The sequence below is a fragment of the Trematomus bernacchii genome, unplaced genomic scaffold (assembly GCF_902827165.1).
Source record: "Trematomus bernacchii unplaced genomic scaffold, fTreBer1.1, whole genome shotgun sequence".
Taxonomy (NCBI): domain Eukaryota; kingdom Metazoa; phylum Chordata; class Actinopteri; order Perciformes; family Nototheniidae; genus Trematomus; species Trematomus bernacchii.
The window spans coordinates 316,702-335,339 of NW_022987513.1; the positions used below are offsets into that span (position 1 = coordinate 316,702).

The 18,638-nt window shown below is 41.7% G+C and overlaps 1 protein-coding gene across 1 annotated transcript; it reads left to right on the forward strand.

Moving 5' to 3' along the window:
* Positions 1-6,226: 6,226 nt before the first annotated feature.
* LOC117499987 (beta-galactosidase-1-like protein 2) lies at positions 6,227-18,283 on the forward strand. The gene is made up of 19 exons (XM_034152709.1): positions 6,227-6,318; positions 6,798-6,983; positions 7,565-7,633; positions 8,220-8,315; positions 8,978-9,086; positions 12,576-12,668; positions 12,819-12,900; positions 13,414-13,478; positions 13,594-13,678; positions 14,963-15,100; positions 15,300-15,380; positions 16,069-16,178; positions 16,271-16,417; positions 17,120-17,191; positions 17,339-17,417; positions 17,520-17,607; positions 17,689-17,800; positions 17,908-18,024; positions 18,197-18,283. Exons 1-19 carry the CDS (start codon positions 6,227-6,229, stop codon positions 18,281-18,283), a joined length of 1,908 nt encoding a protein of 635 aa, XP_034008600.1.
* Positions 18,284-18,638: the final 355 nt, after the last annotated feature.

Below are 18,638 nucleotides of genomic sequence, written 5' to 3' on the forward strand. Positions count from 1 at the left end.
TGTGATTATATATATATGCCACTGTTATTAATACTGACACCTAACTTTGCACTAAGGTGTGTCTGCTGCTGAGCCTACTATGTTATATTATATATATATATATATATATATATATATATATATATATATATAATATATATATATAGATAGATATTAATATTAGAGATAATATAATTAGATATATAGATATATTATATCTATATAATATATATATATATATATATATATATATATATATATATATATATATATATATATATATATATATATATATATATATATATATATATATATATATATATATATATATATATATATATATATATATATATATATATATAGCCACTGTTATTATATTGTTTTGATACTACTGACACTTATTGATCTGCTGCTGATAAATAAAAGAGAACCTACATGCACGGCACTAGCATCATGACTGTCTTTGTTTAAACCAGCAGCAGTGTGTTGGAGCAGAACACCTCTGCTACGCGCCGTTCGTTGGATGAGGCTGGATCTCTATTAAATTAAGAAAGGAATTGAAAACACCGGAATCAAAGTTATAACAAATTATCTGAGTTTACTTCTGGTAGGAAACCAAACACATATACAAGTTATACAGAGTACTAGAGTACTCCGGACTTCAGGTTTGTGATGCGATGCGGATAAAGGTGTCAGGACCATCCAACTCATCAAACAAAAAGAAATTTACTTCAGGTTTGTGATGCGATGCGGACACAGATATCAGGACCAACCAACTCACCAAACCAAAAAGCATTTTACACTCAAAAACAACAGTATACATATCCCTATTTTGGGGCGGAGATGTGTTGACTTGTTCCCTCCCCCTTTTATTCGACAGCGAATTAGAGAGCCCCTGGGGAGGAGCTGTGTAAACTGCTCACCTCCCCCAAGTGTTCTTACTGGTTGGATTCACATCTGGTCGGGTTCAATCAGAGTTCTGACCAGAACGTGAGATCCTAAGTTTCACCAGGTCAAAAGTCAACGTTTATCTCCACCCTATCTACACTACATTCCCTTCCCATGGGGGTTTTTCACATAAACCATCCCTCCCCCGACATTTTAACTTTAGTGCACCCATAGAAAGAGGTCCATAACGACCTTAAAACAACATCTGTATGTGGAGGTGAAGGGGACATGTGTGTGTATAACACAAGATCTCTGGGTCAGTGAGTTTAAAAGTGAGAATAACATTCCTATTCTTAGTGATTATCAAAACCCGTTGTGATTACCTAAAACAGTTCAAACAATACATGTTCACTAAAATACAATTCAAAATAATACATGTTTACTTCAATACAGTGTAGAATCATATATTTTTACTTCAAGTGCAGCGGTACACAGACTAACCTGTGTGTGTGTGTAACGTAGTTCTTCAGGTGTGTATGCTTAACATGTATGTATTTATCACAGTAAAGATGGTATACAAAAGCTTTTTAAAGAGCTTTCAACCTCATCCCATTGTCTTTAACACACATTTAACATAATAATATACTCATATTAATATACAAATATACAGTATGAGTACTGTTTTGATACTGACATTTAATCTTTGCAATAAGGTGTGTCTGCACTATTGTAATTGTGTCTGTTGACTGTGGTAAATAAAAGAGAGAACCAAATGCACTGTACAAAAGATCAGCTTTATTGTCAATTTACAATTTCCATGCTGTTCAGATGCCTCTCCCCAACGTTGCTTCCAGGCGAATACAGAGGAGTTGAAAAGAGCCCTTGGACATTCGGAAATCTTTGATCCACTGTACATTGGTGTACGTTGGCACCACCTCCCACCAGGCCGATGTTCTATTGTTCACCCAGAGAGAGCGCGGGACACGACGCGTTCCGTAGTATTCGCATATCTGGAACACATACAAAGACACAAATTAGCCCTACATAACTCCATAAATCCTACATTAGATAGTATTAATGTGATTTAATGAACGTACCATTGCTTTTCTTTGGGCGTGATAACGGCCATCATCCTCAGCTGTCCTACGGCGAAACATGTCCACAGCGTGTGCTTTCGTCGTCCAATCCTTTTGTTAAGGCTTCTTAACCGCCTTCGCCTCCGACTCAGCATTTCTATTGCATTTGAATGGTCGATCTGTATTTGTATTTGTGGCTGAGTTATTGGCTTACATAACTCAGTTACGAAGCTGTATAACACGACCACCAAAACGTCAACTCCATACCGTGTCTGAGGTCCGAAGGTAAACAGAAGCATACAGCGGAAGCGGAAGTTTTTTTTCTTCTTCTTCTCTCGGTTTTTTGGCGAATTGCAACTTTAAGGTGCATACCGCCACCTACTGTACTCGCCGTGAAATTGTTTGCGGCCTGCCAGTAAACCCAAAGCAGAAGAAGAAGAAGTGACGTCAGCGGCTCATTTGCCTAATCCACCCCCAGGAACTCATTTTGGTGTGAACGCGATCTGCTTTAGTTCATCAGAACTAAAAGAGCTCTCATGAACTAAAGTTCTCATGAACTATTGTGGGAAAAGTACTTGGTGTGAACGCCCTTAAAGTACCTAAGTATAGTACTTGAGTTTATGAACTTATTTACTTTACACCACTGGCTATAAAGATAGAAAGACTAAGCTTTGCACAGAGGCATGAAAATACATTTTCAAAATGCTCAACAGTGCTGCCAAAATTATAAACTGACTGCTACACAATTAAAATAAATGCTTTTATATATTTCTATTAGATGTGACTCTTTGGCGTTTCTGTTATTATTACCACTGCTGCTTTAGTTTTTCTGACTGCTAAAATCCTCTGTTATTCCTCATTTGAAAGCCGATATTCCGTGGGGTCTGGGGACTCAGATCCTTGTCACCTTTTTCATACCTGATGAGTTTGCATCCCTGACTACAGTTGCTTTAGCGCAGGGGTGTCAAACTCAAGGCCTGGGGGCCAAATCCGGCCCGTGACTTCATTTCATGCGGCCCCACAACAGCTCTGAAAGAATATAATATGTGTATTATACGGTCCAAAATGTTACCTTCTTTTTTTTGTGACTTTTTTTCTTCAGAATTTGGCTTTTCTTTTAAAAACATTTTGTTACATTCTCACTGAAGGGACTTGCAATTATTTGCCCTAGACTTCTGCTTTCAGACGTAGTTAATTATGACGTTATTACCATATCCAATAACAATCCAATGCAGAGGCAATAACATTATTTTATATATATTAAATATTGATATAGTCTTAAAGTTACAACCGGCCCTTTGAGTGCAACCATAATGCTAATGTGGCCCGTAATGAAATTGAGTTTGACACCCCTGCTTTAGCGTGTAGAAGCTGGTGTAGTAACTATTTGATTTGTTTTAGATAGGCACAACATGTTTCATATGCTGACCTTATTTTCCTGTTCCATGTTCAAATAAACCATTTTCAGTGGTACCGCTGAGAAAGAGTAATTTTTTTCGGTCATGGAAAATTAGGTAATGATCATGGAGAAGTCATTGAAAAGTCATTGAAAATCATTGGTGAAAAAGTGTATGAACCCTGTTTACCATTAAAATACAGCAACACATCTTTGATTCATGTCGTTTATAACTGGGATATTACAGTTATTATTAACTTTGTCTGTACAAAGTAGCCTGTCCAGGAAATATGCCCAAATCAACAAAAACTGCGAGCCGGCAGGCAAGACGCTCCGCTTCTGAAATGCTTCTGAAACGCGCCTGGCAGGGTATGACGCCGGAGGAGGCCGGACCAAAACCGCGGCGCAGCCGTAACGCGGCGCAGACAGACCCGGTGGAATCCAGGGGTTAGCCTTAACGAGCTGCGCAATACACACTAATGTTAAAATCTGAAGAAGGCCTCTTTACCAAGCTCCAACCTAAGTTAAATATCTCAAAAAGTGTAAAAAATATCAAAGATCTGAATACAAGTTTAATAGCTGAATGTCTTGTGACCGTTTTAAAGTTGGAATGAAGTCTCTAGCTGAACGTATGTGGAAGAAGTAGCATTTGGCGCACGGTGTAGGTAAAAGAGGATTTGAAGGTTCCTCCCATTGAGTTATATGTTAAAAAAAGAGTTTAAAAAGCTGAATATTTCAAAAAGTATAAAATATTTTTAAAAAGTTTAAAGTTTCCCATCATGTGCTGAAAAGCCTGAATATTTTTGATATTTGCACAGCATTCGCACAAATAAGAAGATTAAAGAATCAGAAGAACAATAGTGGAATGCTGTTGCACAGCGCGTGCATCATTTCCAAAGTGCTTCCACAGCAGTGACACACATCTGTGGATAATCATGGATATATACGAAAATGGTTAAAACTGGTTAAAAATCTACTGCAGACAATCGCAACAGGTCAGATGGGGACGTTACGTTACCCACCGTCGTGGACACTAGCTTACTCCCGCCTGACTCGCCGCCCTCGCCCCCGGAGCAGCAGTGTTCGTCTCCCGAACCTCGGCGGCCCGCAGGTGCCAGGACACCTCGGCAAAACAGAGCCTGCCTAGGTATATCTAAACAAGTAACCAACTCACCGGTACAGTGGGGTAAGGCGGTCATTTTGCAGCTCGTGGTATAAAAATAGACAATGGCTAGAATATGAATGTAAAAATAATGCCATATTCTGCCATGCCTGTAGAAATGTTGGGTCAAATAATGCATACAATAGCACAGATGCCTTCACCACGAATGGCTACAAAAATATCTCATATCCCAAGCTTATCAACAAGCTAATGTTGCAGCTGAAATGTTCTCCAGGTCACAAAGTCAACCTCACATGATGATGTGATACCAGTTTTCAAGCACAGTAAATATTCTCTTCCCATAGTATATGATGGGACCAAGGTGATGATGTAGTACATGGTTTTAATAATACTTTTTCCATTCAATGTTTGCCATTTCAAACCATGAGCTGGTTCATATAATATTTGCCTTGATTTACAATATGTTCCCATTTATTTTATCAGTACAGTGTTTTAAGCTTTTGTTTTTTTTGCTTTGCCATAGTCCACTTTGGACTGGATGAAATATTTCAGGATTGCACTTTTAACACACTTGAAATGTTCTCACTTGCTTGGTTTCAAAACATAACAAATGCCATAATCTGTTCATTGCATCAATGCTATTTTTCATTGCTGTTGCCGGACGCTATTGCTCACGTAAACCTACTACTGCTGCACCCCCTGTAATCTCAGATGCACCCCAAGTCATTTTGTTCTGGAACCGGGCCTGTGTTGAATCAAATCGTATCGAACTGTATCGCAACAGGGGTGAATCGTATCATATCGCATCACCCGGTGCTTCAAATGTAACGTTCATGTATCGTATCGTTGGCAACGTATCGAGATGCGCATCGCATCGGCCTCAGTGATGGAGATGCACATCCCCTGGTAGAATCAGAATCAGAATACCTTTATTAGTCCCACAGAGGGGAAATGTACGTAGTTACAGCAGAAAAAGAGCCACAGACAGCTTAATGTTACATATGTTACATGCATTTAAAAGTATTAAAGTAAAAAATATATAAGACATTTAAAAAAACACCACACATATAACAACAGAGACTGTAACACCCCTGTTGTACAATATTAGTATGTGCAATATAACGATGTGCTATATATCAATATTTACAGCTTCGTAATTATTATTACTGGCTGCTATCTTGTAGTTAGACAATTCAACTTCTGTGATAAATCTGTAAATAACTGTGCAACAGCACTGCTATCACTGTTTTATTTAATACATGCTACACTTATTTTTTTAAATACTGTCACTGGTACTGGATGTGTATTTTGTCTATTGTTGTTTGTGTAATATCCATGTTGATCTTCAATATTTTATGTATGCTTCTAATTAATATCAAGCTATCTTTGGCTCTTTACTTTTGTTGTAACAATTTCCCCTCTGTGGGACGAATAAAGGTTTTCTGATTTGGATGCTGTACCCTATTTTTAAACATTAGATAAACCTAAAGTTTAAGTTTTTTGTTTGATTAAACAACTGTTATCAAGAAAATAATAATTTTTGATGCACTACATTTGTCATCCTCGTCTATACATTTTACAGAGAAGCAATACAAACACATGCAAAGCCTGTTGTGTTAAGGGTGTGTTTGATTTCCATAGCTCTGCACAGAGGCCCTCCCAAGAGGCGGTGCTTGTTGATGCCAGCATCGTCTGTGCTCAGATGCTGCTGTGGACTTAACCTGACTGCTGCCTCTGTCAAATAAAACATCTCACTTTCTTTGGATGGCTTTTTTGAGGATAAGAAATTGGCACAAGAGGAAATATGCACTCATCTGCCTGGGCATTGTTGGCTTCATCATTTACAGATATCTCATGTGAGTACATTTTTCAATATTATTGTTTCAGTTAGAGATACTTTGAGGCTGGTAGGCCTGATGCAGTGCCAACAGTGAATACATGATCCACTAAATTAAGAAATCAATGCTGCAGGCCTGGACATATGGATATGCTTTAACAAAAAGTGTGATTTGATAGCCCACCAAAACTATCGCAGATACAGTAAATCCCTTTACCCTAGCGTAAAACAGGGAGATAGAATAAAAGCAACTTTAACTACAGCATAAGTGGTGTGATGCCAACATATCAAGAGAAAAAGTGTATATTATAGTTTAAAAGGTGAATAAGAAGTACTAAACTCATCTGTTAGAGTCACTCTTGCTTCTCAATACAAATATATTCTTGCTGTTTTGCGTTTCTCAAACATTTCCTATCTAGCATGTCATATGGTCTTTCAAAGCACAATAGCCTATGTTCTACACTATGTGAGTGAGACACACAGGAACTCTTCTCTCAGGCTGCCAGCAGGGGGGCGGATCATGAGCAGGAAGCTGGATCTGAGCGCCAACTCGTCCCAGCTCACCCTGGAGGGAGAGCCCTTCCGCATCATCGGGGGATCCATCCACTATTTCCGGGTGCCCAGGGCCTACTGGAGGGACCGGCTGATGAAGATGAAGGCTTGTGGCCTCAACACTCTCACTACGTAGGAAAACTACTATGAATGTGATTGTTTCCCAAGACTGGTCCCTGCTTGACAGTGGTGTAAAGTAACTAAGTACATCTTCTCAAGTACTGTACTTAAGTAACATTTTGAGACGTATACTTTACTTTAGTATTTTAATTGTGTACTACTTCTACTCCACTCCAATTCAGAGTTTAATGGGGTACTTTTACTCCACTACATGTATTGAATACCTTTAGTTACTTTACAGATTTGAATAATGATGTGAAATATAATCAAGTGTTAAATCAGACTTTAGTTCCACCTGGAGTAAATTCACAAGCTACCCTGCAGTATACAAAGTAATTCAAACTAGCTGCACCTTTACCAGCTTTGAGAACACTTTAATGATCAATAATTATAGAACATATCATATATATTATTCTGAAATGGACCAATCTGCACAATGACTACTTTTTTTAAGTATATTTTGATGCTAATACTTTTCTACTTTTATTTGAGTAACATTTTGAATAGAGGACTTTTACTTGTAACAGTATTCCTTCACCCTGGTACTTCTCTGCTGCTTGAATGTTAACAAACAACATCATGTATCCTTGCAGGTATGTGCCGTGGAGTCTGCACCAGCCAGAGAGAGGGGTGTTCACCTTCCACACACAGCTGGATTTAGAGTAAGGGGGAGTGTTATTCAATTCATGATAAATCACTACACTTTATTTCTTATGGGATTGCTGCCCAAGCTTTCATTAAACCAAATGTGCAACCTAAACTGAAAAAACTGAAACATTGACTTTAATTAAATGTGTATTGTCAACAAATTTCACATAACTATATTAAGATAGTTGAAAGCTATAATATTAAGTTAAGTCAACGTTTCAGTTTTTTCAGTGTTCATATGTCCCTAATAAGAATGAAAACATCTTGCACCAGCTCTCCTGCTGCTCTGACAGTATTACCTGCTCTAAGGTGTGCTGGGAATACTCTCTTCTTCTTCTCATTATCCAAGCCCCAGGTCTCGGAGGAGGGGGGGGGGGGGCTTGAGGCCCCACCTGACAACAGCAGCATATTCCAGACAACATGAGCTTGTCCTGCAATTAACAACTCCGTGGTGACGAGTGAACAGGGACATTTGCCTGTCACAGTTTCATAAAGCACATTTCATACTCCCCCAACAACACGATATGGAGCTCACTTTGGGTCTAAACTTGTTTTTAAATAGAAAATGCTAATTCATTGTCTTATCCGACTTGGTTTCAGAGCCTATATTAACCTCGCTGCTGAACTGGGACTGTGGGTGATTTTACGTCCAGGGCCCTACATTTCCTCTGAGCTGGATCTAGGAGGGCTGCCAAGGTAGTATTCTTAACATTTAATTTAAAATGAATACCCAAATGTGTACAGGATTCAATCTAGACATTTTTTTCTTCGTATGTATAAAACAAGGATGCAGATTTAGATGAATTGAATTAGATTAGATATACTTTTTTATCCTAAATTGGGGATGTTTTTGTTACAGCAGCATGTAAAAAGTCCATGCATATAAATACAAAATAGACAACCAGTAAATATATACTTAAAAAAAACATTTATATCTACATATTTATATCTACATAGTAAAAAATACAAAATAGACAATATAAAACTATAAAGAATATGTTAGAAAAGACTCACCCACTAACCTACTACCTCTAAATAAACTACAAATAGGGTATATACATTCAAACCCAAAGTAGGTCCAAAAAGTTGATATGGTTGAATGAAGGTATTTAATTTGTATGTAACTTTATATCAGCAGCCCAAAATCAATCTAGCTCAAACATAAAGTTGCTACTTTTGAGGTGAGTCAGCTGAATAAATCACATGTTGCTGTAAGGAAAGACATTGAAGCATTGTCCAGCAATTTAAAATTCTTAAATTCCTGAATGAATTCATGCTAAGCCTTACTGTGCCTCTGTTGTTCTGGCTGCTCTTGGCTTCAGGAATAACTAAGCTTCTTGTTTCCTGTGTCTTCGCAGCTGGCTCCTCCGTGATGGCAGCATGAAACTCAGAACCACTTACCCAGGCTTCACTGATGCTGTCAATACTTACTTTGACAAACTCATACCAAAAGTGGTTCCACTGCAGGTCAGTATTAGTCACTAAAGCTGAAACGAGGGGTTACGTATGGTAACCCTTGTTATATAAGCACAGGCGGAGCCCTCTACTGGACTCTATGGGTACTACCTTATTATGCAAGCATTCACATACTGAGACTTCTATAGACCTAGCCGGCCCCGGGGCGGGCTTACCTGAATGCGCGCGCATCTCACCGTATAAAAGGAGGCCTCGCCTCCTGACCGTCATTCTACACCTCTCTTCAGCGAGCGGTATAGGACAGACAGTGCCCCGAATAGAGGGCTCCGCCTGTGCTTATATAACAAGGGTTACCATACGTAACCCCTCGTTATATCTCTCACAGGCTCTACTGGACTCTATGGGTACAGTGGGCGGAGCCCCGATGTATACACGCACTCAGTGGCGTGTATACACTCAGTGGCTGAGAAAAAGGCTGACCTGCCGTCAAATCCCTCATGGCAGGACGAGATGGCTGCTGCATATACTTTCACTGTAGAATGAGCAAGCCCTCTGTCCACCAGTAACGGTAAGTAGGATGAAATAGAGCCCAACTCACAAGATAGGGGCTCTATTCTCCGCTCCTCACACCATCGCTGGAATCCCACCCACTTTGGCCTGTAACAGGCTGTGGTGGATCCCGCTCTAGCTGCCTGGATAGACTGAATAACACTGTCAGTCAATCCACCCTGTCTCAGCCTCTCCCTCTCAGGAGCCAAGCCTGGAGAGGTTGGCCCAGAGTGGGTAACGCCCCGATTGCACCTGCCTCTTGAGACATCGCCCCCCAGAACTGGGGAACCGCCGAGGGCTGGCCTACCTTTATCTGTGTCATCTCTGAGTACCACGGTGCCCCGACGCGATCCGGTGCTACTAGGATGACTGACAGACGTTCTCGCCTCACTCTCCCCAGGAGAGGGAGAATGAGACGCAGCGGTGGAAAGGCGTAGAGCAGCTTTCTTGGCCATGGCTCGTGTGCGAACACATCCACCCCCAAGGGCGGGTCGTCGCTCAGAGCCATGGAGAACCACAGGGCACAGTGGCTGTTGCGCCGGCTGGCGAACAGGTCCACCTTTGCTCTCCCGAACTGGGCCCAGACCTGGTTGTGAACCAATCGCCCGGTCGCACTAGCCCCAGTAACTATTTTATAGTTAACATGCGGAATTTTCTGCGTGCAATGTGGAGAGTCAGGCTGCGGAATTTCTGCCGAGAGGAAACCCATCTCCTCCTGGGATGATAGATTTACCTCTCGCATACCTTTGAATGGAGGTGGGATGCTGCAAAACTGGAGTGAATAACCCCATTTCAGCGTCCTGTCCATCCACTTTGTTAACACACAGCTGAGTTTCCATTCCCCATAACATTGTGTCAAGCCCTCAGCTGTGGGGCCCCAGCCATGAAGCTGTGGTACTCCCTGGTGACCCGTTCCGCCGCAAAACTCCCCGTGAAGGGAAGTTCTGCTCATGGAGGGTTGACAGAGAAAGGGCCGATTTTTTACTGAGGTCCGTGAACGCACCGCCGCACGCTCTTGTGTGAGCGTGCGCTCCACCATAATGTCCCCTTTACCACTACGGTAAAGGGCATTAATCAGAGTCTTTACTCTAGGCGTACTGTGTTCCCTGACAGTAATACGCCGGCCATAATGCCCCTGTACCCGCATAGCGCTCTGATAGCACTTTCTGCGATTTATCACTCTCATCTGCGCATGCCCACTAGCTACCTCCTTCACAGGAGCTACACTGGGGCAGCGAGTGGGGAATTTGTACGGTCAACATTGTGTGTGAGTGTAGAATTGTGGAAACAAATGACACTCGGACTTGGATACAGATAAAAAAATATGGATCTGTGCATTATACAGGGAGGAGGCGGGATTCGAGAGATTTTCTCCCCCCGCCAGTCAGCTCCGCGAAGACGGAGCACCCCCACCCGTCCACTCTCTGCTGCTGCGGAGCCTGCCAAGGTCAGGCAGCCCGCCCCCGTGAGTGCTGGTACGCCGGTTCCACGGGGTGGGCCGAAGAGGTGGAAGGCGCCACGGGCACGGGAGCTCTGTGCCGGCGCCTCTCCCTTCGTCTCACCGTCGCGCTGCGCTCGTCTGCAGGGAAGCCCGTGGAGGAGCACGCTGCGGCACCTGAGGAAGAGCCAGCGGTAGCATGCGGCTAAGCTGCCCCCTCTCCTCCTCTAGGCGGCTGAAGCGCTGGGTGACCGAGGATATCGATCCGAAGAGCCCCTCCGTAGACACGGGGGGTCCAAGGAGACACTCTCGGCCCTTCTTGGATAGGGCGGTGAGTCCTAGCCACACGTGACGCGACGCCACTGTGGCCAAGGACATCACCCGCCCCGCTGCGGCGGCCACTCCATGGATCAGATTATTCATCTGACCGATGCAGCGGTCCGGATAATCGCTCCCGTCCTGAGGCGGGAGGGCGGGGGTGTCCGTCTGAGGAGTAAACAGGGAGACACCCAACACACCGAGATTATTCGTCGCAGCCGCCATCTGTGCCCCGAGCCTGAATATTTTATCCAAATATTCTAAGGTGTCTTGGTGCCGCGGTAGCGGGGCCAGAGGTTTCTTTCCCTCCGCCCAACCAGCTGCCTGCGGAAGCAGATGGGCCGCCTGACTCTCGTCAAGGGGGGGCACACCGGGACACGCCGTGTCCGAGCGGCCCTGCACCCTGATGATACCTGCCATGGCTGTTATCGGGGCCTTCGTCCTCAATGGCTGCTGCCACGTCGCCTCCACATACTGCCAGACATCTGGCACCGGGGGCGAGACGAAGGCCGGCTGTGCCGGATGCACCGGGCCGTAAAACCCCTGTCGAAGGCGGCTTACTGGCCTCGGTGGCAGTGGTGGGGGGGGAGCGGTAGGCCCACACGCTCCACCGCCAGGGTCATCACCGTCGGGAAGTCCAGACGCGCAGACCTGTGCTGGACCCTCCTGGCCGCCGGACCCGAAAGTGCCAGACAACGAGGCTTCCTCGTCGTCTTCCTCCTCCGTGACCGTGGCCACCCGACCCCTGGCCGAACTTCACCCGGAAAAGATCCCCATGATGTCGGCGGTTTAGCCGAGGGATCATCCGGCAGGCGTTGCAGGCCGGCGACCGTCTTCGGCGTGGTCCGGCCCCAGGCACTGGAAGCACAGGCGGTGCGGATCAGCCCCTGCGATCAGGCCAGGGCATGTCGGGCAGGTCCGGGGCTCAAGGAGTGGTGAGTCCACTTTTCTTCTCTTTCTCTATTCACGTCTTTGCTCAGTGTTCACTTCCGCTTGCTGAAGAGAAAGGGATGACGGTCAGGAGGCGAGGCCTCCTTTTATACGGTGAGATGCACGCGCATTCAGGTAGGCCCGCCCCGGGGCCGGCTACGTCTATAGAAGACTCAGTAGGTGAATGCTAGCATGATAAGGTAGTACCCATAGAGTCCAGTAGAGGGCGGAGCCTGTGAGAGATATAACCAAGTCTGGTTTACGTCTAGATCATATAACCTACTGTCATTGTTTATGTTTTTTAGTTCAAGAAGGGAGGTCCAATCATTGCAGTGCAGGTGGAAAACGAGTATGGTTCATATGCAAAGGACGAAAGTTACATGCTGTTTATTAAAGAGGTGATGTATTAGGCTTGCTTAATTCAAATTGCCACTTTAAACCTGCGTAAAAATACATACTTGTATAAAAAGAGATTGATAATGATAGAATGGATCATTATGATAGTGTTCATATATTTTCTTTTGCAACATTTCTTTTTATTTTGAAAGGCTTTACAGTCCAGAGGGATCAGCGAGCTCTTGCTCACATCAGACAACCACAACACATTAAAGTCTGGAGGTGTGGATGGAGGTACAAGTAATATTCTGCTCATTTTCAGGTTATTTAGTGTCTCTACTGGGACATGTCTCCATGCTTCAAAAAGCTCTTTCTTTTTCTCATACTGCCTGTGCTGCAGCACCTCTTTTCACCCTCTGTCTGAAACCAGAGCCCAGTCCGCTCTGATTGGTTAGCTGACCGGCTCTGTTGTGATTGGTCAACAGCTTAGAGATATCCCGCCCCTTAGCCTATCACGTACAATGTGTTGAGCGCTAGCCAATAGAAGTGAAATGTTTACGTAGTGATGTCATTATGTTACGGAAGTAAACAAATGAGTCCAATGGAGGCGTTTCAGGCAGGTGGGGAGTGTGTGAGAAGAGAGAAACTCCCTCTGGAGGGAACACAGGGATTTTAGCCTTTGCAGACGATTTACATGCACTAAAACCTATATAACACACTACAGGAAAAGGACAACCCTAAATGCATAATGGAGGCTGTTTAATAATACACACACACATACATACATTGTGATCTCCTATCTTGTAGCCATCAGATCAGTGAAGCTGCAGAAGCTTAATCAGAGAGATATCCAGGATCTGAACTCTATCCAGGTCTGTATCTTTACTTTCCACAATATGTGACTTTCTGACATTGAAGATATCACGCTAACAGTGATTAAACACTGGACAGTGAGCCAAATGTTGGACATTTTCTGCACTGTGTCAGCCTAACAGCCCCATGATGGTGATGGACTACTGGACCGGTGGATATGATGTGTGGGGGGACCTCCACCATGTGCTTCCTCTAGAGGGTAAGAAAGGCACTTATTTTTGTCAGTGTCTTTATAGAGGGAAAATGATTGCTAATAAGCCTATATCATCCTTGCACTGAATTTTTTCTATATGGCGATTTTGTTTTCATACTACCCAATTTGAATGTTTAAGGTACATACTTTATACATTTAACTGAAACGGAAAATCCTTGATTCAGCTGGTAAAATGACATTGTTACAGCAAAAGGACAGTGCAGACAAAAAGACACTAGGCTAACATATAAAAAAGAGGCAAGCAAACATGAATTAAATCAAACAAGTACACATCCATGCTAAATAAATCATAATAAAATGAAAATCCTAATAATTAGCAGCATTGTACAAAAAATATAGTTCCTGAGCTTTTGTTGCATGATATTCCCCTTTCTCCCTTCCCTCATTTTTCGGTTTCTCAATTATCTAACAAAGGTCATAACAAATACAAATATGCTGGATACATTTAGCAAATTTGATGGAAGTTCCCTAGATCACAGCTACTTCAAAACATTCAATGAAATATTTGTTTTGCAAGTTTTATTCCTGAATGGATTGTTCAGCATTGCTTTTTCATATATAGGTCTTAATGTTTCCCAATATTACTTACTATTTCACTTTTAGTCTGGAACACAAATATTTTCATGAAATGTGATTCACTCGTACCCTGGAGAATACAATAATAATAATAATAGCTTGCATTTATATAGCGCCTTTCAAGGGACCCAAGGAATGTAAGTTCTTCTTGGTCTGTTTGTGGCTTTTTGACCAGCAACACTTTTAAAGTACATTTTTGACAGAAATAAATCTACTAAAACATATTGGTAAAATCCAATTCTGCAACAAACAAAACTCATTAACGTAAGGCTGTTTTCAGATTGAACGCCATTGGTTTCTCATATGCCACAGGACAAAAAGACAATTTATTATGTCTGTTCTGATGGCTTTTTCTAGGCCACTGACTCTCTTCATAAATATTTCTTACCCACCAGCCGAATTAATATCAAGTCACCCTGCTGTAAACAAATGCTTCCTATCTCACTCAGTAATTTGCATAATTAGTATTTTCGTCCTGCTGTCATGAAGAACGCCAGCTACATGACAACAATGAAAATGCAAATGTGAAATTAAGGCCAATCTCCTTTTGATTTATTCTAGCCTGTGACAAAGACGTCAGCAGAGGGTCAAAACGCTTTAATTGACTTGGGTTAAACACTGTAATGTGATTTCCTGTTGTACATTTATGTTTTTAAGAAGTGAATTTGTTGTATTTGTTTGACTTCTTGTCAGATATGGTTTCCACTGTGAGAGAAATTCTGAGGCAAGGCATGTCTGTGAATCTCTACATGTTCCACGGAGGCTCCAGTTTTGGCTTCATGAGCGGAGCACTGGCTGATCCTTCCTACAAAGCTTTGGTCCCCAGCTACGGTTGGTTATATTCTGCCCTTTCACAAACAAAGTAGTTTCGTCTCTGATGCAATTTAACAAGGATTTTATTATAATGATGAAGCACTTCCATGTCAGGACTTAAAGAAATGATCCTCGTCTTCAGAACAGCATTGACCTTAACGCCCAGCAGGTGGCAGCAGATGATAGTTTATCTATGTTCAATCATGATGTTTTTCAGATTATGACGCTCCCTTGTCTGAAGCTGGGGAGTACACTCCAAAATACCATCTCCTCAGGGATCTACTTTCCAGATACAACAGTAAGATAAATACTACATTTAATGAAGTATGTCATTACATTCCATGACATACCTCTTTGCCTGATGTTATATAGTGCAGGCAAGAGATACACATAAAGGACAAACAGTATGATGAGATGATAATACCAGCTCTCAAACACTCCAAAAAAAATAAAAAGGATAAAAAACTGTGGTTATAGGATCCCTTTTACATTTTAAATAACTAGTTAGACAGTCCGATACACCCAAAGCGAACTTTCAGTGTCTTTGTTTGCACCATATACCAAAGCAAATCCCCTGTATGTGTAATTATTTTTAATTGTATTTTTCTGATTCACACGACATGCAGATAATATTTATTGTTCCATAATCCCATTCTCCGATAGAGCTAATTGTATTGCATTTTTAGCATTTTGATTTACCTTAGTAAATACAGTATTTTACCCAATGGTATAATTGTATTTTTATCCGTGTACTATGTTTTTCAATATTAAGTGGCTTTATCCAGTTTTAGATATTGGTCCATAATCTTTTAACATATATACATCAGAAAAACAAATGTTCGCCCTCTTCTTCGTTACACAATCCACATAATGGTCAATTTCAATGTTTAAGATGTTGTTTTGTAGCAGTTATCTCGTAAAATATCTTCTAATCTAAAGTAGGCTTAATTTATTGTTTTAATGTTGTCTTTGACCTTGTTGTACAGGAGGAGATAGTTTACCTGACATGACAGCCCTGCATTACAGGGAGGCTTATGAACCAGCCATCATGTACCAGCACCTGTCATTATGGGATGCTTTGAGCTTCACTGAGGGAGTATGTTTTATGTAAGATAAGTTGTATATATGTGTAATGAAAAAGTTATTCTTTTGAATCCTTGATAATTTATTTTCTTCAAATGTTTGCAGCCATTTAAATCACCCAAACCAGTGAGCATGGAGAATCTACCTGTGAACAATGGGAACGGACAGTCCTACGGATACACGCTGTATGAAACTACCATCACCAGCGGAGGGTTGTTGAAGTCTGGGGATAATGTCCGAGACCGAGCGCTAGTGAGTCTTTATTGTGCGTTATAGAATGGACTCACTCGCCAATGCAGATGCAGGAAAGGTTTGACCTTTGGGGGAAGATGCTCTCTTACCACAATTCAGAACATAAATCCTAAATAAATACTTTCAAATGTACAAAATATATGAAGCGAAAGCCAGGGTGGGTTAGCTTAGAAGCTAATGCCAACAGCCGGTTAGCTAATGAAGATAACACAACAGCCTGATGAAAAAGCTTAACAGTGTGCCTACTAGCACGTTGTTTACTCACTTATGTTGAATTTTTGAAGATATAAGATATATAACGTGGTTGGTAAGAATTAGAGGTGCTGCTAGGTCGGTTTTGCTAACATCAGACAGTCAGGCTAGCTGTTTCACCTTGTTTTGGGTCCTTTTGCTAACTGTCTGTATTTAGAGGTAGATTTAATGGAATAAATAAGTGACAATCTCCTCATCTAACTGACTAAGTGTGTTTTCGAAAATGATAAACTATTCCTTTCATATCAGTCCGGGCTATCAGGGGTTAGTCCATGTTGTTGGTATGCCCATTGTACACATTTTAGGACATAAAGCATATAGAAGATAATTGAAAAGTCGTGAAATCCGGCAAGCCTTCAGCCACCTTTGATGTATTTCTGATGATGTATTAAGTGTCTGTGGTTATGAATTATAATATAATTTAATCAACATCAATATTTTTCTACCTAGGTGTTCGTAGACAGAAGCTACATCGGCCTTTTCAAGCGCCAGAACCTGGAGCTTGCAGTTCCTGGTGGTAAGGTATGGCTTCAAGTTTGACCATGAAGGCCAAATGTCCATTATCTAATGTACAACTCATTCATAGTAATTGATTGGAAGGATTCTGAAGTGTCGGCATCTTGACTGGTAAACGTTTTAAAAGAAAAAAAACACAATCTATCCCTACAGGGACGACGCACCTTAAGTTTGCTGGTGGAGAACTGTGGAAGAGTCCATCAGGGAAGGGACCTTGACAAACAACATAAAGGTGATCTACAGACAATATGCAGTTCATTGCCATGCCTGCTGTAAAATCACTCAAGCACTCAGCAGGTATTGTACAAGCTCATTTTGATTTATGTTCTTGCAGGCCTTGTGGGAGACATTTTATTAAACAACATCCCCTTGCGGGATTTTACGATTTACAGCCTGGATATGAAACCTGGCTTTATTGATAGGTTTGTACGCTTTATTTAAATGAAAGCATTTCCCTTTCATTATGCTGTAATACTGTGTTTAAATGGAAACCTTTTTTTCAGTCTCTATCAGGCACCTTGGAAAACCCTCCCTGAAACTCCTAGCTTCCCTGGATTTTTCATGGGAAGGCTGTTTGCATACGGGTATCCGAGTGACACGTTTGTGAAGCTGCCAGTAAGTTAAATGAAACTCATAGTTGTATGCCACGTAAAAGTTTTAGTGTGTTTTTTAAAAGAAATACTTCATGATTGCATTGTGAAACCATGTCTTTGCCTCCACAGGCCTGGGAGAAAGGCGCAGTGTTTATCAACGGTATTAATCTGGGCCGCTACTGGTCGATTGGCCCCCAGCAGGCTCTCTACCTCCCCGGCCCCTTTATCAATAGTGGAATCAACCAGGTACAAATGTTAACAAAACAGCATTTGTTAAATGAATAGCTTCAGACTTCTCGAAATACACTTAATTCTCATTGTCATTGTAATGGTAGATTGATTTTACCCCAGCTAGTCAGAGTCAAGTCTCAAAGCTCTAACTCTCTTCTTTGTCTCTCTTTTTTGTTTGAATCATAAGGTCATAGTGTTTGAAGAGCAGGAGGGTGACTTTAAGGTCCTCTTTGAGGATACACCTGATCTTGGAATGGCAGCAGAAATCCAGTGAATGTTATCACTAGTTCTGATCTTTTTAGATCAGCTTGAAATTTGCAATTCAGAACTATTGTTTTGTTTTTTATGTGCACATATGTAAAGATTGGGGTGTTCAAATGGGAGTATTGTGTAGCTATGTACATAGAATACTTTTAGTGTAAGTGGTTTTAGAAGTATATTCTCTTGCCAATGGCTTCCAAATTGTTTAAAAGTAATACGTTCTGCTGGGGATGGAAGTTATATTTGATGTTTATAGTAAATATGTATGGCTTAACATTTATTGCATTACAAAGACAAAGTTAATGTGACACTCAGAGCTGAGGCATGATTGATGTGAACAGCTTTAATATGAAACACAAGTTGTATTG

Bases quoted from the DNA above. Each gene is read 5' to 3' on its own strand.
- LOC117499987 (XM_034152709.1), top strand. From the start codon at position 6,227: ATGGCTTTTTTGAGGATAAGAAATTGGCACAAGAGGAAATATGCACTC. The intron at 17,418-17,519 runs GTGATCTACAGA...ATGTTCTTGCAG, and splicing joins CCTTGACAAACAACATAAAG to GCCTTGTGGGAGACATTTTA. The intron at 18,025-18,196 runs GTACAAATGTTA...TTGAATCATAAG, and splicing joins TCAATAGTGGAATCAACCAG to GTCATAGTGTTTGAAGAGCA.